The sequence below is a fragment of the Chenopodium album genome, chromosome 7 (genome assembly GCF_948465745.1).
Source record: "Chenopodium album chromosome 7, dcCheAlbu1.1, whole genome shotgun sequence".
Classification (NCBI taxonomy): Eukaryota; Viridiplantae; Streptophyta; class Magnoliopsida; order Caryophyllales; family Amaranthaceae; genus Chenopodium; species Chenopodium album.
Window position 1 is genome coordinate 1,864,877 of NC_137840.1, and position 23,998 is coordinate 1,888,874.

Sequence of the window (23,998 nt, forward strand, 5' to 3'; positions counted from 1 at the left end):
TATAGTACCTCTTTTTTGTTTGAAGTTACTAATATTTTACTGAATTAAAATTATTTGTATTGGAATGAACTTATTTTTATCAAATGAACCGAAATTTTTACTGCTTATTATTCAAATAAGGTCAAGTAAATAAAGTCTACACTGTGCTTAATAATTGTGTTAGTCAAATCAAGAAATTTTATGCACAGATCATATCCTAAGTTATGTAACATTACTCCGTATTTTTTCTTTAATTTTTTGAATAGTCATATTTATATAGACTTATCTAAGCTTATTTTGCCAATTACTCTGTATTTTTTCTTTAATTTACAATTTTACACTGTATTTTGTACGGAGTATATAGTATGAATTTATTTAAACTTAATTAGTTTGAAAATGACATATATTTATTTAGAATTTATATCATCCGAAAGAAGTTAAGCAAAACACATTTCCAAAAAAAAGCTTATTTTGCCAATTACTCTGTATTTTTTCTTTAATTTACAGTTTTACACTGTATTTTGTACGGAATATATAGTATGAATTTATTTAAACTTAATTAGTTTGAAAATGACATATACTCCGTATTTACTTAGAATTTATATCATCCGAAAGAAGTTAAGCAAAACACATTTCCAAAAAAAGGAATTTCATAGGCTTTAAAGTGACCTTTAGGAAATTAATAATGTGTTAATAGTAACAAAACTTTAAAACAAAATTGTACTCACTACTAGTCACAACATGTGGGTAGAGGAAGAAAGCTTGTGAAAGTTAGTTGGAAAAGTAATTTACAAAAAAAGAGATCTTAATATAAAATTTATTGTGAGATTAATATTCCGATGGAATCAGATTTGAGTGGAAGATATTAAAGGCATACAATAATAAACTGTGATTGTGACGAAAATACCCTTGGCCTTTCAAAAATTAATATACCCCACCTCCCCAAGTTGCCTTTGTAAAACCTACTATACGCGTTTCCTTGCTCACATTGCCTAACCTCCTTAAAATGACCATTTTATCATCCAAATAAACCCACTCATAAAAAATTAAATTAAAATAATAAATTTGGACCGTCAATGAAGTGGGTTTCTAAAATGCCTATTTTGCCCCCCTACCTAAATAAAGAGATAATGCTAGACGTAGGAAAGAGAAAGAGGAATTTGAGAAGCATCTTCTTATCTCCTATGCAAACAAAATATCAAGAGAACTTTGGTTATTGGGCTCAACTTTATTCATTTGGATATTGGGCTCAACCTTATTCATTTGGATATTGGGCCCCATGCCTTGTTACATAGGCCCATTCTATCTTGGGTCTAGCCTCACCATCTATTATTCAACATTGCTTATTATCTAAACTTGTTAACTTTATTTGAAATTATTTTAGTCTTAATTAAGTAAAAATACAGTTAATAGAACAAACCTTTAGAATAATACCACTCATATTGTTAACTTTATTTGAATTTATTTTAGTATATTGGTAGCAATTAGAAATACCCGACTAGTATAAAAGTCATGTAAATTTACACTAAAATATCAACTATCATGATTAGTGTTGTCAAAACCTTAACACTAACCTAACTTGTTTAACTTAAAGTGACATGTCGCATTCTCCTTTTTTTTTCCTCCTTTCTCTCTCCAAAACCCTAGCCTCTATTGTTGAATTTTGAAGGGGCTTCCATCGATTTTAATCGGTGGAAAGCCCCCTTGTTTCTTTATTGTTTTTTTAGGTTTATAATAATGCTTCCTCCTTTTGGGAGGAACTTTTCTCCCTCGAAAGAAAGGGTTTCCGATCTCTTTTCGAAAGACAAGGTTTATCTCCTCCTTTCGAGGGAGAAATTTCTTAGTTTTGAATCCATGGTAGCAGATCTAATGGATTGTCGTGAAATTATTTCGTTGGTGAAAAAGTTATCAAGTTTTCGAATACAAACAGATGAATCAGAAGGAAAACATCCTCACGGCTACAAAGAATCGTTAGATTGTCTCTTCAATAAGACTGTAATTTTCAGCGATATAAGCGGGAGATGCTCCACAGTGCAAGATCTACTCGACGATCGTAGTTTTTATGAAGGAAAATTCTATTTGATTCAATATGTTATGTATTTGTTAACGTCGAATCTCTATTGTAGATGTCGTATGACTTTTAATTAATGAAATATTTTTGCTATTCAAAAAAAAAAAAAAAGTGACATGTCGCATTGACTCGTTTAATTATAAGAGTTGGAATTGGAAGTCCTTAACACTTACTTGTTTTTTCCAAGTTTAGTTTGTATTGTATTAATTTAAAAAGAGTATCCTTTATTTACTTAATCATCAATTCTAAATCATTGGTCATTTTTTTTTAGAAGAATTGAGTCCTGTTAGTTTCATATTAAGAATCGCAACACTTACCCGACTAATTTAATTAAATGTGTCGTGTTGTGTAGACCCTATTAGATAGATTGTAAACTCATTACACAAACCCTTTTTTTTCTTTTCATATTCGATTCGTATTGTATTGTTGTATCGTGTTAGACCTGTTAGCATTTACCGGGTCTAATGTTGACCTATTTCACGGCCCAAACGTTGCTTAAACATGACATGACCTAATTCTGAATTAAACAACCCCATCTTCCAAGTAAGGCCCAAATATGTTTTCAATAAAAAAAAAGCCCAAATAGAACAATAGTTTAATTATTTATTTTTAAGGCAAAAGCTAAGCTAGGTAAAAGTAGAAAGATTAAATTAAAATGAACATTAATTACACCAATCGACGCGTGATTTTGTCATGCTTTTCCAAATTAATACCATTTTTTAGTCAATATTTTAAATGCTTATCCAATGCCCTGGGGGCGTTCGTTAGCAAGATCCATTTTTAAACCAGGATAATAGATTAAATAGTTTGAAAACAAATTATTATCCTTTAACTGTTGGTTAACTATTCGGGAGTAATAGTAATGAAGGAATGTTATGCATGTAAAAATGCATGATAAGGGACATTCATGTAGTTACATATATGTACAAGAGTGGTATCATTGGATGATAAAAACATACCACTAAACATGGGGATGGTATATATGCATATAGCAGCATTATATATACATTTAGTCGTATAAGCTTACACTGGAGCAATCAGTATGTGGCCTCCCATCATGTGATACAATTTAACCAAAAAAAGGTAGGGTCCACCTAGAGACCTATCTCTTTCTATCTCTCTCCTTTTTTTCTCTCTCTACCATTTTTTTTTATAGAATATACATTCCTCCCTTTAAAAGTCCTCGAAGGCTCGTCTTCTTTAATTAGTAACTTGGTAAGTACTGTACATCTTCCTCTCTTGCTCTCTCCGAAAATGTGGATAAAATAATTTGAATATTATTTGTGGGATACTTAATTTTTTTGGTACTCGTATATGCTTAGTTATATCTAATACAAGTATGCTTTAATTTTCAATTCTATCATTGTTTAATCTATATCTGCTATTCACAATAGCCAATCCAGAAACGATAAATTTAGGGAAGAATCATAGTACAACTGTAACTCAAAATCCTTAAATCAAGAGTCGTTGTAAACAAAAAAAGTCTTAAATTTCAAAATCACTCGATAAAAAAAGTCTTAAATTTCAAAATCACTCGATATAAAAGCCCGTATAATTTTAGGTTAGTAAAAATAAGTTCAAATAAATTGGTGTAATAGCCTAATAGTTAAAATAAAATAAAATAAAATAAAATAAAGCCCAATTTGGTTGGTTTGTATATTCTTCTAATTGGACTTAAAGACTCGTCCCATTTATATGTTGGACGGACCTGACCCATTTATAGCTGGGGGCGGGTTGAACACCTCTAATTGTGATAAAGGAAAAAAAAAAAAAAACAAATGAAGCGCCTTCTGATACTTGTATGTAGGGGTGCTTATCGAGCGAGCCGATCGCGAGCAGGGTACTACTCGACTCGACTCGTTAAAATTTCTCGTCTGCTCGACTCGACTCGTTACTCGCCAAGCTCGTTAAGGTTTTGCTCGACTCGTGATCGTTAATTTTTTAACCTGCTCGACTCGAACTCGACTCGACTCGAAACTCGTTTAAAAATAATGATTTCAAGTAAAAAAAACTCGACTCGTCAACTCGACTCGTGAACTCGACTCGTGAACTTGACTCGAGCTCGTTAATTTAAGCTCGATAACTAAAAGCTTCAAATCAACAATTAAAAATACAAGTCTTTTACACCTAAACAATCCATCAAACACCTCAATTACAAGTCATACAATCCATCAAACACCTCAAATGCAAGTATTCAACAACAAATACACAATAATATCCAACAAAGCATACAATACAAACAAAAACAAAGAAAATACAAGTTTTCAAGTCTCAACAACAAATATCAAGTCTTCACTTCAAATCTTCAAATCTACATTTACCACTTCAATCGTGCCAAGTCTAGAGATTTGGAAGGATGATTTCTTTTGGCTCATCTTCAATATTATTCTACAAAGACATAATATAATAACAAGTTAACAACATTAGAATAATATAATTAATGAAAATAATAATAAAAAAAAAACATAAATAATTTTGCCTAACCTTGTTCTTTCTCTTTACTCCATAAAGAGCTCTACACCAATCTTCACCACAAATTAACATTTGAACGGTTTCCGGAGTAAGCCTAGCTCTATATGGGTCAATTATACGACTCCCCGCACTAAATGTAGCCTCCGAAGCTACTGTAGTTACCGGAACCGCTAAGATGTCCACCGCCACTCTAGATAACACTCTATACTTCATTGACTTTTCTTTCCACCATTCAATAGGATCAAATGTATCCCCTTCTTCCACATAATAGCACCCCTCATCAAAATAATCATCAACTTCTGATTTTCGAACACTAATACTTTCCGAAATTCTAGCCGCCCTTATGAGATCAAATAATTCAGGATTACCTTTTCCAAGTGAGGGAGCATTCGAAGTACTTCCACTTTCACCACTTTGTTCCTTACTAGGAGGATAATACAATGAAACATACTCATCATAAAGTTCATACAAAGTCTCTTTAACTTTTCGCACATTCTCTCTTACCTCTTCGGGAGGAAACATGCGCTCAAATGCATATTCTATGGCTTTTAATTTCATGCGAGGGTCTAACAAAGTTCCCATAGCCATAAGTAAATTACATTCCCCCCAATACTTGTCAAATCTTTCTTTCATGTTTTTCACCATATTTTTAACAAAAGCATCCTCCGAATTAGAATTTGCATCCAACATCACTTTAATTTTAAAAACCACACTTAGAAATCTATTTGAAGTTGGATATTCCGATCCCGATATGATATTAGTGACATCACTAAACACTTTCAAAAGTTCATTCAATTTCTCAATTTTCAACCAATCATCACCACCAGGACAATTTACATAATCTTTATCCTCTAAAGCAAGTCTAGCAAATACCTCTTTGAATTTAATCGCGCAAGACAACATGTCATACGTTGTATTCCACCTAGTCTTGCACTCAAGAACCAATCTTCTTTCTTTTAGGTTGAATTGGTTGACAATGTCCACAAACTTGAGCATTCGAGCTTCACTATCATTGAGATAGTCAACGGACTCATGCACATTCTTTATGATCGACTTCACTTGCTTTAGCCCATGTTGAACCATAATGTTCAATATATGAGCACAACACCGAACATGAAACAACTTTCCTCCACAAATCAACCTCTTGGTTAATGAGAAAGTATCCTTCAAGATAGTTAAGCAAGAGTCATTTGCCGTTGCATTGTCAACCGAAATTGTGAAAACCTAGCAAAATGAGAAAGAAACAAATTATATAAATTAAGAATTAAGACAAATAAACAATTAAACATAAATTAATTTAAGAATTAAGACAAATAAGCAAGAGTCATTAAGGCTACTTACTTTATTCTCAATTTCCCACTCCTTTAAGCACTTAAATAAACAATTAGCTATGTCCCTTCCCTTTCGAGGAGGTGGTAGGTGGACAAAGCTCAAAATTCGCTTTTGGAGTTTCCATTGTTGATCGACAAAGTGAGCAGTGACAACCATGTACTCAATTTTTTGTGGCTTTGAACGCCACAAATCAGTGGTCAAGGATATCTTTTCAACATTCTTTAAGGCATCCTTTAACTTTTTCTTTTCACTCTCATAAGTTTTGAAAGCATCTTGTCTTATAGTGTGACGAGACACTCCTTTCCATTGTGGAATTCCTCTCTTCAACATCAAGTTGAAACCCTCTTCTTCAACAATCGTGAAAGGTTTTTCGTGCATGACAAGCCAATGTGCAATACCTTCCCTCATACTACTCATATCCAAGTGACCATCATGTAAAGCACTAACAAAAGATGAACAAGGAGTGGGAGTTGTGGATTTAGATGGTAGAAAATTAATCATGGTTTGTTGTTTTAGGTTTGCTTTTTTTTGAGGACACTTGTCAAGGTGACGCTTGTAATGAGTAGTACTACCGGATTCCAAGCAAGATAATAAAACATTGCAATGCTTACATTTGACTTTCCATTTGTTTTTAACTTTGAAAGGTTCCGTTAAGTCTTTCCAAACCTCAGATTGTCTTTTCCTCTTAAAAGGACCCTTTGGTTGATTTGCTTGAACATCATCACCCTCTTCTTCATTGTTATTTGCATCTTTATCTCCTTCTTCTTGCTCCACACCTTCCTCCACATCCTCCACATGTTGCATTTCATCATCATAATTCACATAGAATTCCTCAACAATAGGTGGTACATTGGAAGAAGGTTCATTTGTAGAGTCTTTCTCCATATTAGAAGTCATTACTGCAAATATTATAGATTTTCTCATAAATATTATAGTGTATCACAAATATTACAAGATTAAATAATACATTATATCTAAGTACTTCAATACTTCAATAAACAATACATTATCAACAATAATTCACAATACTTCAATAAACAATACATTATCAACAATAATTCACAATACTTAAGGTGTTTAAAATCTGAAATTAAAATCTGAAATTAAAAAAATCTGAAATTAACAATACATTAGCAGATACAAGGGCAGATCAATACATTAGCAATACAAGGGCAGATCAATACATTAGCAATACATAATTGCAAAAAATCTGAAATTAACAATACATTAGCAGATCATATATTCACATCAAAAAATCTGAAATTTAAAATCTGAAATTAAAAAAGCAAAAAAATAAAATAAAAAAAATAAGAGACATACATTCACAGGGCTCACAGCAGATCATATATTCACATCATTTGCAATTAAGAGATTAGAGAAATACAGAATATCACATATTCACATCAATCTGAAATTAAATCTGAAATTAAAAAAGCAAAAAAAAAAAAAAAAAAAATAAGAAACATACCTGAAACAGCGGCAGCAGAACGCGAACGTCGGCAGCAGCAGAACACGAACGGCGGATTAATGATTTATGATTGAAAATGGGCTGGCCCAAATAATGTTGCATGGGTAAAGTTATTTTTTTGTGTGTATTTTTGTTTTTATTTTTAATGTAAAGTGAAATATTATTTATTATAAAATATTAATTAAAAAAAATATTAACGAGCTGCTCACGAGCTTAACGAGTCGAGTAGGGACTTGCTCGACTTGACTCGTTAACGTACCGAGTCGAGCTCGAGCTCGAGCCGATCTCCCGCGAGCCGAGCTTTGACCGAGCTTTGACCGAGCCGGTCACGAGCTGCTCGCGAGCTCGACTGCTCAATAAGCACCCCTACTTGTATGAGTTGTATTATCCTCCATTGAAGCAGCTACTGAGGTAATTTGTTGTTTTTATTTGTAATCATCATTTCAATTTCACAATTTAAGGTTTAATTTAAGTTATTTTACTTGTAGTTTATTGTTTGAAAACTTTAACTATTGGTTCTAATTACAGTTCTAAGATTATATGATTGATAATTTGAATCAAATATGCCTTTCCTACCCAAAATTATTTATGTGATGATTGAATCAAATTTGGTTGTTAATGTGTTGCAGAACCCTTTAATGTTAGAATTGAACTGTGAAATGGGTTTGGTTGAATTATATTGAAATCCAAATTTATGGTTGATTTTATAGGGATTTAGCAATGGTTAAATGGTTTCTTTTGCAGGTTGAATTAAATTTGATTGAGAAAGGGTGTTGATGATGCTTAGAAGTGTTCTTTGAGCTTCATCATCACACTGTAGAGTGCACTGCTAATTTTGTTGTGTTGGGTTGATGAATGTTAGTGTGATAACATGGATTCTGGTTTTTTGAGGTCTAGATTACATCAACCCCTACCCGCTGTTCAAATTTTCACCCACAAGTTAATTCGAAACATAAAACGCGTAAACTTGTCTAAGGTATATGCCAAGGTGCATTTTGATTCAGCAATTCACCTTAGAAAACCTCCTAAATATCTACGTTATCCACGACGTACCAAGCTTCCTCCTGATTTTGGGATTGATACATTCATAAAATCAGGGAATGAGGTTGAGGATCACCTTGAAATGGATGCTCAAATTGAGTGGAGTTCTGATGATCATGTTGAAAGGGTTGCTTTCAGTGATGACGAGAATGATGAAGACAAAGATGAGGATGAACGTGATGTTTGGGAAGCTGATGAAATTGAGGCAATATCAGCTCTATTTCAAGGAAGAATACCTCAAAAACCCGGGAAGTTGAATAGGAGAAGGCCACTTCCACTACCTCTTCCACATAAAATCCGACCATTGGGACTCCCAACGACAAAGAAGCATGTCAGGTCCTCTTCACCAGCAGCACTCTCCAGAATATCGATATCAAAGCAAGTCTACAAGGATCCCGTTTTCTTACTCAATTTGGCAAGAGAAATTAGAAACCTTCCTGAAGAGGCAGATGTTTCCTGTGCTCTCAACAAATGGGGTAGATTTCTGCGTAAGGGGTCTTTGTCTTTGACCATCCGGGAATTGGGTCACATGGGTTTTCCTGACCGAGCATTGCAGACATTCTGTTGGGCACAGAAACAGACCCACCTTTTTCCAGATGACCGGGTTTTGGCAAGTACTGTAGAAATTTTGGCAAGGACCCATGACCTTAAATTACCCTTTGATCTTGATAAATTTGTTAATTTGGCTAGTCGTGGTGTTCTAGAAGCAATTGCTAAGGGTTTTATCAAGGGAGGAAGCTTGAATCTGGCATGGAAGCTTCTATCTGCAGCTAGACGTGGTAAAAGAATGTTGGACTCCAGCATCTATGTCAAGTTATTATCGGAGCTGGGGAAAAACCCTGATAAAAATAACCTTGTTGTAGTCTTACTGGAAGAGCTTGGGCAGCGAGACAATCTGAACTTAAACCTGCAGGACTGCACTGCCATTATGAAAGTTTGTATTAGGCTTGGGAACTTTGATTATGTAGAGTCCTTGTTTGACTGGTTTCAACAGAATGGAAATCAACCAAGTGTTGTTATGTATACTACTGTGATTTATAGCCGCTTGTTCGCTATGAAGTATAGGGAGGCATTGGCTGTAGTTTGGGAAATGGAGCGCATAAATTGTCACTTTGACTTGCCAGCATATAGGGTGGTGATTAAGCTATTTGTTGCTCTAAATGACCTCCCAAGGGCAGTTAGATATTTTTCTAAGATTAAGGAGGCAGGTTTTTCTCCAACTTATGATATTTACCGGGACATGATCAGTATGTACCTGCTCTCTGGGAGGTTTGCTAAGTGCAAGGAGGTATGCAAGGAGTTAGAGTTGGCTGGATACAAATTGGATGCTGAATTGAGGTCCCATTTGGTGCAACTTGATGTATAAAGCTTGTCAGGTTTGTTTTAATATTTGTAGTAATTGGTTAATGAATGGCTTTATTATTAACTATTAAATGATATAGCTAGGCTGTCTACTGGCTAATTTTGTGCCGATTCTTTCACTTTTCCTTCTCTAGATTATTAAGGGAGATTTTTAGGACGAGCCATCAACAACTAAACATACCTTCTGTCTATAAATAAGCTCAATGAATAATGACTCTCCTGATCTTTTGATGTTGTCTTTATCATATTCACATTCATAAACTATGATTGAGTGAATTCATGTCATTGCAAGTCTGCGACATGAGTCATGGGCCAACAATTATGATGGTTATGTGACTTAAAAGCTGGGACTCCTAATGAACCAACAATTATGATGGTTATGTGAGTTAAAAGCTGAGACTCCTAAACACGTTAAATTTAGTTTATCGCTTTTGGTTATACACATGCAAGTGATGCAGTTTCTTTTCCCCCATTTGTAATTAGATATCAATGGAGTATGTTGCCTCATCTTTTCTATATTTTAGAGTCTAGATTGTATAAAATACTTCGTCCAAAGGGGTGCTGACCTGCCTTTTGATGGCCTTTTCTACCTGGATTTTGAGTAAGACCTCAACTTATATAATGCTGCTTTTGTTGTGTTTTCTTTCACTGATACTTGATTTTGGACTTTGGACCATAAAATTTGCACCTGGAAAACTAGGGAGAAAAGAGAGAAGAGCACCTGTCTCTGGAAATAATACTAATGGAAAATAGACAATTTTTTTTTTTTTTTTTTGACACAAAGACGAAAGTTTTAAATTTTAGTTTAAATAGAAACGAAGAACTAAATCATCATCCCAACTACATCACTTAGAATAAGGGAAAATTGCAGCATATATGCTGCCATTGCTGGAACAACCCTCCAGAGGGGGAAGGAAAGAAGAAAAAAACAGGAATCATTCAACAATTTCAGCATAAAGGCTACAGAAGTTGTAATTGATCTTGCAGGAGAGTATATTCATGCTCTTACGCATCAGTCATTATAAACCATCATATAAACAATGATATCTGGATCTTTTCTCCTGTTTAGGTTGTGCTACCATGAATTATACATGTTTTGGCTTTTCAATGCAGTAATTAATTATGTGCTCTTTCCACACTTCTTTCTCCAGATATGTTTCATAGAAGTTTACTTCTCCATTTCCTGACACTGTTACTGCTGCGGTGCTTCTTGTGCAATAATATGAATATCGCTGTGCCATACAATACAATTAATCACTTATTTTGATGGCCTATTGTTTAGTGAAAGAGCAGAGGTTTACAAAATTTCTTACCGAGGTTGAATCCGCTTTCACAAAGATAGAGCTCAGTCTGAATTCCCAGTCAAGTGAGCAAATATGAGGCAGCTTGCTTTCATCAGCTTTTTTTGTGTCCCTCATGACTTTGTTAACCATATCTTTGACTGGTATTTCACCCTCATCATATCTGTACAGTAATTTCTTGAACTTTAGTGCCAAGCGCTCTGCCTGTAAGTTTGGAAGAAGGGGCAGGTTCACAGAATTATTGTATAGTTGAGTGAATATGTGATAATTAATTTATATACTTCTGCAGAGAAAATAGCAGGAATTTTTGCAACAGACAAGTCAGTATTGATTTAAAGCAAGGGTTTGTGTATAAACATTGAAGAATAGTATTCAACCAAAAACGTAGCCATATTTGCTAGGTTTGCTGCCCCCTCCCCAACCTTCTGCTGGGCATCCCCTTCCCTAATTTGGTCTTTATTGCTACAATACAAGCGAGAGAGGGAGTAAAAATGGTTTTAGTGGGGTGATCGATGGAAGAGTTAGGAGGGAGACTGGTGTCATGGCACCTAGTTTACCGAGCTGGAGTGTGTGGAGGTGCCAGATGGTTGTGCAACAAGCCGGTGAGTTTCTGATGGCGTTTGTAGTGAGTCAAGGTGAGAGAGCGAGGCTACTGATGATCTACAGCTTGAATATGTGGGGATGAGAGTGTTTTTGACTCTTTTAAGCTTCTGTGGAGTATTCTAGTAAGGTTGGTCACATGGACTATTTTGAGAAGGGGTCCCCAATCTCCCCAGTTATTAGAATGCAATATAATGTAGAAGTTAAATTAATTTGGAAGATTGCCTGACCATCCATATTAGTGGTGATAATTTTCAAAAAAGAAAAAAAGAATATGGTTTAAGGCTAGACATGCAAATGTACTTAATTGGTTACATTGAAGATCTGGGGTCTGCTAGATATGCATTTGCATGTGGTTTGTTAGTTTGTTACGAGTACGATATACTATTGCAAAAGCAAAATTCTTCTGTAGTATCCATCTTGTTTCCCTAAAACAGTTATACGTAACTGAAATCCTTGTCTACTTCGTTCTTAACTTGTACTAAACTACTGATCAAAGTATGAGGTAGCCCCCTCTTAACTTTCCTTTTCTTTTTAAACTCTGTCATGAACTAGATGGTCTTAAATGCTTAAGCTTTTTTTGTCTTTTTTTTTTTGTGCCATTTCCTTAAATGCAATCCTACTAGTTAAACTAATGCATTTCCAATTTCCTTATATTTTTAACTATTGTCATGAACTAAAAGATCCTAAATGCTTAGAATTTTTTTTTGTCTAATTCTTAACTTTCTTTTTCCAACCATTTCCTTAAATGCAATCCCACTAGTAAAATTAATGCTTTTCCAATTTCTTCTTCATTCACAGGCCATGTTAGCTGTATGAGCTAGATATGGAAAGTGCTTTCCTGTATTCAGCAACGAAAACTACCAGTGCATTTCTTAGCTTCTGACCTTTGGCCATGGAGAATCCAGCCTGCCATTTGTGAGGACATGGATTCCTGGTGGAACCTCTTGAATTCTGGCAGATTCCCCTTTTGGTCTGTTGGTTATGTAAATCATGCTTTTCGAGAGAAGATCAGCTACTATCAGGTTGAAGCCGTTGTATTCGTGAGCCTCTTCTGCTACCATCTCTGCATATTCTCTCGGACTTTGTTTACCCTGCAACAATACCCTTATAGATGAACTGATCTATGACTACATTATTGTATCATACTATCATTAGAGGAAAGCGCAAAATATTTCAGAAGCTATGTTACTCAGACTCAGTTACTTATGAGTTGTGTCTGGCATAGTAACATAGGTAGGTGAAATGGAGAAATGAAGAATTCAAATAATATAGTCCAAACCTTATAACCCAAGGTATGACTTCATTTTTGGCTTATTGGGAAACTTTATAGTGGACTTAAGCAGCAAATTTCATGAATAATTAAGTATAATGCTCATCATGTATCTAAAGTTAACAACTCGTATTTTCTATTCCTTAATGCTTTTATTTACACATTGCTCGTCCAAATGGCTGAAGCTCATGTACATCCTATTCCTTCCAGTTCAATGGTGATTGAAACTAAGAAGCCTTACGAGCAACTTACCTTCAGGAAACGAACAGGTAACTCTCCTCGTGATTTTGCATCAGCAAGAGTATGAAGCTCCAAAACGTTGGTAATGAAGGCTACCTTTCCCTTTTTAGTACACGCAAGCCAGGTACCTCCACCTACTTCATCTCGACCTCCTAGAATCTCTCCTCCTTCCCACCACCCTAGTGGCTTCGTCGGCCTGTTTAGCAATGTCATAGTCCCGTTATACACATTGCATGAAAATATATCAATAATCATGTATCTTAATTAACGTATATTAAATGTAAATATAATGTGTACACTTGCCTGTTGAGATCTTCGTCTCGGTTGAGCAACAAAACGAAAGGGTGGAGGGAGAGTGCTTGCCAAGCAAATGCTGTTATGCACATTTTTTCTCTTCTTTGCTTTTGTTTTCTTTAAGGTGTTTGATACAGAAACTTTGTTATTAGCCTTTTTGTATGAAAAAATTGCTGTTTTAATTGCTTGAATATCAACTATCAAGTGGGCATTGTTGCTGGTTTTATTGACAACTTGATGCACATTTATGCTGTTTTTCTTATTGGCTATGGACTAAAATTATACTTTGCACTACTTTGGATGTTAGTCAAGGAGTGGCTCCTTCCCTTTTATAAACATTATGTGCATGGCTCCCTTTTGAGGCTATATATTGTACCGACTAGAGAGTGTAAGAGAAAACATAATCACGTGATATCTTGTTAATAAAAAAAAAAAAAAAAAAAAAACAAATGTGGTTTACAAGAAGTCTTTATTAATTATCATACCTGTACCACTATCATTAGTTGTTATATGGGTTTAGTCAAATTAATCGGGGTGTCATGCTATAATAGAGATTAGTAATATTGATGACTTTAATTATTTGTCAATTTTGACAATAAATTTTGAATTGACAAGTTGTATTTCTTGTTGAGATAATGAGATTATTAAGTTGGAGTAAATTATGACAATTTAATCCAATGTATTTGTTGGATATCAATTGTTCCAAATTTTAGACTATAGTTATGATTATTTTTTTTCTTTTTTTCTAGAATTTTAGTATGTTCTCTTAATTTGGACTATATGTTTGATTGTAACTCTTTAAAATTCTCTCCTTTTGTTCATATATTTGTCTCTGGGTGTTTTAACGTGTTTGACAGTTTATTTTGCTAGGCCTCTTGATTATAGGAGTACCTTTTGAATTATTTTGTAATTTTGTTGTGGTTCGTATATTTTATTTTTCTGGTCTTGTTTTGTGAATTTGTCTCAACTATCATTATAGGCAACTTGTTAGCAAACTAGAAGTCTTCAAACGTTTTTCCTAAAAATTGCTTAAAATATAAATCAATTTCCTATTTGTATCGTTATAAAAACTTATTCCACCATATTGTCTACGTAAGATTGGTGGAAGCTTCGTTATATATTTTTAAATTATTGTTCAGCAAAGAACCGCTATCGATGATAGCGGTTCTATATATTAAAACCGCAAACACCATTAGCAGTTCTATACTTTTCTATAAAACTCACTTGGAAGTAAGATATTTAATTAATTAAAAGAACCCCTAATGGTGTTTAATTATGTTATTGACAATCCTTATTTACTTTCTAAGGGTTCGTTTGGCATTGCTGTGGTTTTCTTTTTTTTAGTTTTTTTGTTGTATAAAAGTATATGATATATGTCACATAATGAATCAAAAATTATTTAAACTTATTAAAATCATAATAATTTTGAAAATTGATAACAAAAAAGTGGAAACACCTTTTTCTTGTTTCCTGTTTTTGGTTCTTAGTTTAAAAAAAAAAAAAGGAAACTAAAAACCAAAAATGATGCCAAACAAGCCCTAAGTTCTTAGTTTCCTTACCTTTTACTCCCTTACTTTTTCTTACATACTCCCCCATCTCATAATATAGTTTATGTTTCTGTTTTTTCACGGTATTTAAGAAATAGGAAGAGAAAGGGAAAATACAAGTTAATCTGCCAGATAAACGAATTTTGTTAATTTGATGACATTTTTGTAAATATATTGAAAAAGCAGGGTCATTTATTCAGTACTTTTGGTGAGCTGTCCAATTACTGTTTGTCTTTTGCTTTTACTGTTTGGTGAGGAAATTACACATGTACCCCTCAACTAGTACATGAAAAGACGCATGTACCCCTCAATTAGTACTTGAAAAGACGCATGTTGTTTATCTGGGGAATTAACTGGGTATAGCTCGAAGAGAAAGTGGATGAAGTATATCAATATAAGTAAATAAAGTACAATCATAGACAAAATTTTGAGAGAGAAAGTGAAAAAAAAATACAAAGCATGTGCAAAATTCAAGGATAAATTAAAAAGTATAATAAATAAAGTTAAAAAATAAGGGTACAATAGTCTTTAAATTTACACACTATCCAAAAATAGAAATAGGAACAGTATTTTGGATCTCCAAAATAAGAAAATAAGAACTATATTATGGGATAGATGGAATACTTTATTCACTTGTTTGTTACACTACTCACCTTATCAACTTATTCAACACTCTTTTCAAATTGTCAAAATTTGCATGAAGATAAGAAGCATCAAGAACGATTAGGAACACAATGAAGTAGCTTAATTTGTTAGAATTGTTTCCATTTGTAATTTATCAACTAGTGAGTAGGTCGGGTGTTGCTCACGTGATGCTTCTGTTATAGATGTGTAATTGATAAATTTTTTTAAAGGCTTTTCAAAATTGTAATTATCATTGTCAAACCAAAATCGAGTTATTTTTTTAGTATTTTTTTTTTCAATTGAACTTTGTGGTTTGCGCTTATATATATATATATATATATATATATATATATATATATATATATATATATATATATATATATATATATATATATATATATATATATATATATATATATATATATATATATATATATATATATATATATATATATATTAATAACATACTTGATGAATTAGATGGTGAAATTCTTATCTTTGTTATAAGAGGTTGATCGAGGGTTCGATCTTCAACAAAAAAGGGATTACATGGTACTTCGACGTACTTAGAAACACCTTTTAATATATATTATAGATAGATACTCCCTCCGTCCCCGAATGATAGTCACTTTTGGGTGAAAATCACAGGAATTAAGGAGAAATAAATAAAGTACATGGGAACTAAAATCCAATCATTTGCAAAACAAAAAGAAGAGAGAGAAAGTGATTGTCATTAAAAAGGGAGACAACTCATTCAATTAAGGCACAAGTACAAAGGCAAATATGAGGGTATTTTGGGAAGCACAGATAATACAGCCAAAAAAATGAGGGTATATAGATCATTTTGTGTTATTATATGGGATCTAAAATTGTGAAATGTGACTATTCTCTTACGTTGAAATTCAATTTAGTTCAGTTCAGCTTAGTTCAGCTCAGCTCAGCTCAGTTCAGTTCAGCTCAGCTCAGCTCCTAATTTCCTTCTCTTATAAAATATTCATTTCAGTTCAGTTCAGTTCAGCTCAGTTCAGTCCAGTTCAGTTCAGTTCAGCTCAATTTAGTTCAGTTCAGTTCAGCTGAGTTCAGTCAATGAGAACAGACCCTAACATTTTGGGTGTCTAAAAATGGAAATAGTTACTATCATTCGGGGACGGTGGGAGTAACAAATATTAGTAATTTTTTGTTATTATTATATAATGATATAAATAATTAAAAAAAAAAAAAAAAAAAGGATTGATGACTAAAAAATATCAACTAATATAAGGGAGAAATTATTATTTTTAAAAAAAAAAAAAAAAAATCAGATAAGTAATGACAATTGTACGTTTTGCATGTTAAGATACTACGCATAACGTATTACAAGATTTACAACTCCGTAGCCTAATTGTTCATGTGCATGCATAGCATATTGGTGCTTAAAAGATAAGTTTGCTACGTCAAGACTCAAGATTGAATTGCCTTGATATTGGTAACGGCTTAATTGGGAATATATATTTAGGAAAATTATGAAATTTGACCAATTATATGTCTTGCATGTTGCATGTCTTTGACCATTTTGAGCATTTTATGCATAACATTTTCATTATGCTTACACTTGTTTAAGATTGGTTTAACACTTTACTCTCAAAAAAAAAAAGATTGGTTTAACACTTGGCATTGCAACTGGTCTATTTCCAACAAGTTTTGAAAGAATCTATCCAAAAAAATACTCGGAAAAAATAAAGCAAACTTGTTATTTCCTTATTATTAATGCGTTATCTCAAATATTTATAAGGGTCACCTTATTTGAGTAACATCAATTCTTAATTAGAAATAAAGTAACTTTATTTGTTGAAAAAGAAAAATTTGAATTTTGGTACCTTGAAAATAACCCTAATTGAATTTTCGCACCCGTTTAAAACATTTTATTTTTTATTTTTTATTTTGGTACCCATCAAAGTCACAAAATATAGGTTTTGGTATCTCCGTCTAACTTCCGTTAATTTTTCCGTTAATTGGGTCCTGTCACCTTCCAGCCACCCCTTAGCCACGCAGCAACCAGGCACGTAGCCACCTCATCTCGCCACCACACCATCGCCACCAAAACACCAATTATTAGGTGCGCAACCACCCACAGCAGCCTCCTGCCGCGTCCAGGCCGAAGCCCAGCCACAATAGTCTACCGCCGCGGTCAAGCACGCAGCCCTAGTCACCAAAGCTGCCGAAAATACTCCAGCCTAGGGGTGTCCATTATTCGGATAAAAACCGAAATCCAATCTAATCCAAATCGAATTATCAATTTGGATCGGATCCAAACTTAAATCGTATAGGAACAGATTGAATTTTTTTTGAAAATTCGGATTTTCCGATCGGATTTGATTGACCTTATTCGGATCCAAAAAACCGAAATAACCAAATTATATATGAAAGCGTTATTTTACAAAAAATATTGTTAATATTAATCATGTTAAACAATGTTTATGATTATAATAATAATAATCATGTAAAAGATTTTTTAAAAAAAACCCTAGCCTCCGTCCTCTCTCCTAAACTTTGGCCTCCATTATTAACTTTGAAGGGGCTTCCATCGGATTTCACCGGTGGAAAGCTCCAATCTTTATTTCTTTTACGTTTTCTTTGTTTTTTAGATTATAATAATGTTTCCTCGAAAGAAAGGGTTTATCTTCTTCGAAAGACAAGATTTTTTTGATCTCCTTCTAAAGACAAGGTTTTTCGAATTCCTTCAAAAGACAAGGTTGTTTTATTTGTGCTTAATAGAGTCTCTAGTTGTGCGGGGCTTCAATTGATTATGGCTCGGATTCGGGTTATGAATTCAACACAAGAAATTTCTTCCTCACAAAATTATGAAGCGGCGACGGATCCACTCAAAAAATTGTACGAGACAACGAATCGAGAATGTGCCGAAGTGTTATATCTATGTATTTGGATTCTTAGCCCTTCCCAGATTAATTCTTGTTTGATTTTGTTAAATCTGTTTTCATTATCGTTAATTGTCAATTGTAGATGTCGTATGACTTTATTTAATGAAATTTAATGTCCTTTGGGACTTCTTTCAAAAGTAATAATAAAATAATAATCATGTAAACCTATGTTTATGATTATAAATCATGCATGTACTACTATACTTTCAAGAATTGAAATTTTATTATTGCAATTTTTACTTTTATAATCGTATTAGACCCAAAAAAAATTAGCAATGTATTTTAATCCGGATTTTCGGATTGGCTCCAAATAATCGAAATATAATTCGAATTGGATCAAATTGTATTTGGTAAGTAATTTGAATCGAATTGGAGTTGAAAATTTAAAATCGAAATTTAAATTCGGATAGGATTGGATTTGAGCTAAATCCAAACCAAAAACCGAATGGACACCCCTACTCCAGCTGCCACCACCACCACTCGAAACTCCCATTCACCTCCAATTCGTCATCCCCCGGCCCGCCAAAACCAACCTCAACGGTTTTCTGGGTTGTTTAAAAACCTTAAACGAGTTTTGTTTTTCGGGTTGCTTCATGTGGGTTTTAGGATTTCAAGGAGCGACAAAAAGGGGAGGGTGTTGTTTCAGGGGAGGGAGGAGGTCGGCGAACAGGGGAAGGGGGTTGTTTTGGACTTTTGGAGGGCAGCTGTGCGGCGGTGTGTGGTGGTTTAGCAGTTATTGCGGCAGAAATCGGAGGAGGGAAAGGAAGGAGGTGGGCTTGACGGTGTCGGGGAATATTTGGGCACCGAAAACCGACACGGGGAGGGGGAAGGGTGGTTGACAGGGAGGGGAAGGGGTGGCAATGGCTGGTTATTTTATTTTATTTTTTATTTTTAAAGTTTTTTCTTTTTTTATTTTTAATAAATTAAATTATTAAATAATTAGATAATGGGCCCCACTAACGGAAAGATTAACGAAAGTTAGACGGAGGTACCAAAACCTATATTTTGTAACTTTGATGGGTACCAAAATAAAAAAAATAAAAAAAAATTTAAACGGGTGCGAAAATTCAATTAGGGTCATATTCGAGATACCAAAACTCAAAATAAAATAAATAAAATTAATTTCACTTATTTATAATGATAACTCTATTTGACAATTAACCCATGTGCCCAATAAATTGTTTGAATGTGAAATGGTCATAATAAGGCATTGCTAGACCTGCTACTTACATGTAAAAATTTGTGTTGTAACAAAATGAGTTAACCTAGTTCACATTAATATATACTAAATATATGGTCATATGTAATGTTGTCAGATTTTTCTTAATGTATAATTTAATAATATTACTTTTTTACAATTTTTATAAGTATAAATTTAAAACTTGTATTTAAGCCCCGTTCACTTCCCCTTATTTTTGCTGAATTTAAATTATTTTTATTGAACTGAAATTAATTTTACTAAAGTGAAATTATTTTTGCTAAACAGAAATTATTATTACTGATTTTCTATTATATTTCTTCTTTAAGTTTACTAATTTTTACTGAACTGAAATTATTTTTGCTGAACTGAAATTATTTTTATTGAAGTGACATTAATTTTACTGAACTGAAATTAATTTTATTGAATATTATGTTTGTAAGATAAAGTGAACAGGGCCTTAGTAAGATGTTGATGTACAAATATATATCTTAAAGATCAAGAATATTCTTTTTTAAGGTGAAGTGAACAGGGCCTTAGTAAGATGTTGATGTAAAAAATATACATCTTAAAGATCAAGTAAGTTGAAATGAAATTTATACTATATATGGATTGGAGGGAGTACTCGGTATAAAATTCATAATAAGCAAATTTTCGGATCTTTTACCAAAATGGCTACTTTTATAAAACTATTTACCAAAACGGCTACTTATCAATATTAATACTTGGAAGGAAATTATTTATTTCTTATTTTCCTTTGAATTAGTTTGGTTCACTTTATTGGGTTTGTTAAAGTTTTTTTTTTTTTTTTTTTTTTTTTTTTTTTTTTTTTTTTTGGGGAAAAATTCTAATGTCATAGTTTAAGATATTCAATGATGAGAGGGCAACTAGCCTGTTTTTCGTTGGGTGTGCTTTTGTTTTCTATTTTGTTTGTTTTCTTTTCTTTGTTTTAATTTCTGTTAGTGTGTTTTTCTTTTCTTAGGAGTTCTCCCCTCTTTTGCACCAAAAAAAAATCCCATTAACTTGAAAAATAACATTCAACATAATATATACTTGCAACAATTCTCTGGAGACTCTACTTTGTTAAGAGGTGCAAGCATCAACATTTAAAAATAAATTAGAAAAAAAAATCAAAAAATTGTTCCAACTTCCAATTAACAAGAAAATAAAAATAAATAAATAGATAAATAACAACTGAGAACATATTCATTGTCTACCATTATATATCACATAAATGTGTGTAAATTTTATTTATTATACACATTAAAATAAAAAAAATTCAAATTAGCTTACATTAACAAAACTATACAATTAATAGGCATGAAAAGATGACAATACCTTAAAAACCCTTATCATTGTATAAATTTGCGATAGTATTGATAGAACAATACTAATTGAAATTCCAAATTTATTATGATTTCGGTGGCCTGGGGCAAAAACATAAATTGGGGCCCTAATTCACATATACTATATAAAATTTTAAAAAAATTGGGTATGTAAAATGAAAAAACATATTTTATTATGATTAATAATTTTTAAAAACATCAAATTTCATAAAACATTGAAATTACATTCCCTAACTCTCGTTGAAGTAATTACACCAGCCGAACCATTCAAACCAAGTACCCAACCAATCAATTAGATTTTTTTCCCCAAAATTTTGTAATATTTGAATGAAAGTAGTCATACAATTTAAGAAAAATATAATTTAATACAAATAAGAGAAGTTGATGAATAAAGTCATGTATGCACCATTAAAAAAAAAGTAGGGTATGCAAAGAGAATTATATATAATTAGATAAATTCCCGTTGAAAATTGAAGAGTAAAAAGACCGTTTATTTTAGTTTTCATCTTCAATTGAATCAAGAAAGAGAAGGAATTTAACTAATTGAAAATTGTTATGAGATACATTTTGAAAAATAAAATTATCAAAAACGGGGATATAATTAAAATTAATGACATTTTTTTTGTTAATCAAATTCACTTAGGAAAGTGAATAATTTGGGAAAAAAATTAGGGAAGAAATACGTTGACAAAAAATGTCATTTGATATTTTGGAGTTCTACGGTACTATTGTAGTGTTGTACAGTATACACTTCTTGTTTTCTTTCTTTCTTTTTTCTTAAAAATATATATACATAGTATTACTTAGTGCGAAGTAATTTTTCTGGGGCCTTGTATTGTATTGAAGCTGGGCTTTTTAACAAGGGGCCCAGGGCAGCCGCCCCAGCTGCCCTCCCCTTGCTACGGCCCTGGATACGATCTAGACCAAAAAAAAATTATATTTGTACTCCGTATATCGTTAATATTTCCAACTTAAAAAAAAATCCTAAAAACAAAATTAAAATAAAACCAGAAAACAAAATTTTTCAAAAAATAAATCAATAAAGTGAACCCTGAACAAAATTGGTTCAAAAGAAAAAAAGAAATAGCTAGTTTTGGAATTAAAATTAAAAAATTAACCGTTTTGGTAAATACTTTTATTAAATTAGTCGTTTTGATAAAAGATCCCAAATTTTCTTGATTTGTCCTCCTCAATTCTAGAGATTAATTGGGAGGTCACAATAGAAATTATATATTCTAAGAAAGATGCTCAAAATTAAGATTGAGCCAAATTCACTACTTCATTCTTGGTAAAAGAAGTAAACATCTCGTATTTGTTTTATACATAGTGTCTAGTTATTTTTGATTACCAAATAAATCAAGATAATTGCATGAAAAGTATTTGGTTGGAATGAGTTTAAATTGATTCCAATTTGTGTCATGCGACCTCATGTCATGTCAAGCTTAAAACTGCTTAAATATTTCGTGTTGTCATTTTAAATGTATACGAAATTGCCTATGTATTCTTGTAGTTGCAATGAATGAATTGTTGCGCCTCCTTAGCACTATTGGGAAAGATCAAAGATGGATGTACGGTGTAGGAAGCATCATGGTCACGTAAATACTTTTAATAGGCCTTTCAAATTGATTAATACTCGTTGCATTTGTAAAGATGCCATCCAAATTTGTTATTTGCCAACTTTTGTTACACATTGATGAAATGCCTATAATCCAATTTGGGTTGCTGAGTTTGCATAAGCTTTGCGCCTGGCTACAAATGTTGTTGGTTTTATTTTATACGGAAGAGATTTCTCAACACTTAACAAGTTGTAAAAGTTGTTGGAGTCGACCGATATTACTCCTCAGTCCTCACGACCTCACGTCTCGTTTCCATTGTGACATACTTCCTCCATATTTTATTACTCGCTTTAATTCTTTGGACACGAAGCTTTTAAGAGGAATAGTAGAAAATATTATTTCATGATGTAAATGGAGTTAGTTAAAGAATTAAAAAAATATTTGAAAAAAACAAAAGTGAATAAAATGGAGATGAGAGGGAATATGAAAAATATTTAAGTACGATATGAGAGGAGTCCAAAGGACCACTAATGGGAAGAAAAGTAGTAAAATATTGTTAAAAGTTTTCAAAAAAAGAAATGAAGCAAGTAATAAATACGAAGAGGGATTTTGGAATAGGTTTAAGAAAAAAAATAGTGAGAGAAATTAAGTATGAGTTTCACATTGGAAAATATGATAGGGAGAAAAAAAAAAACCAAAAAATGTAATACCGTAATGTTGTGGAGTTTAGGGTATGTTCATTTCATTTTCACTTATTTCAGGTTTAATAGTTGAGATTTTTTAGAGCCAAATTTTCTTTCTATTTTAATATAGAAGGTATAGATGTACGAGAAATTTTATTATATACATCCGAATGCACGGTATAACTATGAGCATTTTATTCTCATTTTGATGATTTTTTTCATTTAATCATTAAATAAAGAGTAAAAAACTAACTTTAGATTAGTTGGACGGTACGACACACCCAGGTGTATAAAATGTTTCGTAAATATACAAAGTATAAAGATTAATTAGGCTCTTTCTATAGTAAGCCCAATTTGCATTGGGCTTTATAATTCCGCCAGATAATTGAGTTGGGCTTTAAGGGCTTTCTTAAGTCACATTCACGCACATTAAGTCAAAAGTGAAAAAATACCATGGGACAATATGGGCCCTCCTTTCGAGCTACAGGCCTACACTACACTATTGAATGAGGTAGCATGAGATCAAAATGTACCTTGGACACAAGAATCCGAGCTGCAAAGTACTTCTGTTTTATTGTTTGCAGCACTTTGACTTATGCACTATTCACATATACCACTCTGATTAGTAGCTTTCATGATTCATAATTAAAAGAAAAAAACGTAGTCAAATGAGGTATTGTTAGATTTGCATTG

The 23,998-nt window shown here is 32.7% G+C and overlaps 4 protein-coding genes across 5 annotated transcripts; 1 reads left to right on the forward strand and 3 right to left on the reverse strand.

Annotated features, from left to right (window-relative positions):
• Window positions 1-4,185: 4,185 nt before the first annotated feature.
• On the reverse strand, window positions 4,186-5,122 carry LOC145640773 (zinc finger BED domain-containing protein RICESLEEPER 2-like). The gene is made up of 2 exons (XM_081692006.1): window positions 4,535-5,122; window positions 4,186-4,438 (listed from the first exon to the last, which is right to left on the reverse strand). The coding sequence occupies exons 1-2, from the start codon at window positions 5,108-5,110 to the stop codon at window positions 4,391-4,393; spliced, it is 624 nt and encodes a 207-aa protein (XP_081548132.1). The 5' UTR covers window positions 5,111-5,122; the 3' UTR covers window positions 4,186-4,390.
• Window positions 5,123-5,192: 70 nt separating this feature from the next.
• LOC145639845 (zinc finger BED domain-containing protein RICESLEEPER 2-like) lies at window positions 5,193-6,751 on the reverse strand. The gene is made up of 3 exons (XM_081691174.1): window positions 5,864-6,751; window positions 5,334-5,746; window positions 5,193-5,214 (listed from the first exon to the last, which is right to left on the reverse strand). The coding sequence occupies exons 1-3, from the start codon at window positions 6,749-6,751 to the stop codon at window positions 5,193-5,195; spliced, it is 1,323 nt and encodes a 440-aa protein (XP_081547300.1).
• A 928-nt stretch (window positions 6,752-7,679) lies between these two features.
• Window positions 7,680-13,633, forward strand: LOC145638780 (pentatricopeptide repeat-containing protein At2g01860-like). Of its 2 annotated transcripts, XR_014114703.1 has the most exons (4): window positions 7,680-7,733; window positions 8,067-9,739; window positions 12,428-12,921; window positions 13,110-13,633. XR_014114703.1 is itself a non-coding variant. In XM_081689801.1 (3 exons), exon 2 carries the CDS (start codon window positions 8,194-8,196, stop codon window positions 9,727-9,729), a length of 1,536 nt encoding a protein of 511 aa, XP_081545927.1. In that variant the 5' UTR covers window positions 7,680-7,733; window positions 8,067-8,193; the 3' UTR covers window positions 9,730-9,739; window positions 10,877-11,163. The 2 variants fall into 2 exon arrangements, 1 of the variants encoding a protein (XP_081545927.1); XM_081689801.1 differs by lacking the exons at window positions 12,428-12,921; window positions 13,110-13,633 and adding an exon at window positions 10,877-11,163.
• LOC145638782 (uncharacterized) lies at window positions 10,513-13,578 on the reverse strand. Its single transcript, XM_081689802.1, has 5 exons — window positions 13,443-13,578; window positions 13,152-13,335; window positions 12,514-12,720; window positions 11,039-11,230; window positions 10,513-10,957 (listed from the first exon to the last, which is right to left on the reverse strand). Exons 1-5 carry the CDS (start codon window positions 13,523-13,525, stop codon window positions 10,811-10,813), a joined length of 813 nt encoding a protein of 270 aa, XP_081545928.1. The 5' UTR covers window positions 13,526-13,578; the 3' UTR covers window positions 10,513-10,810.
• Window positions 13,634-23,998: the final 10,365 nt, after the last annotated feature.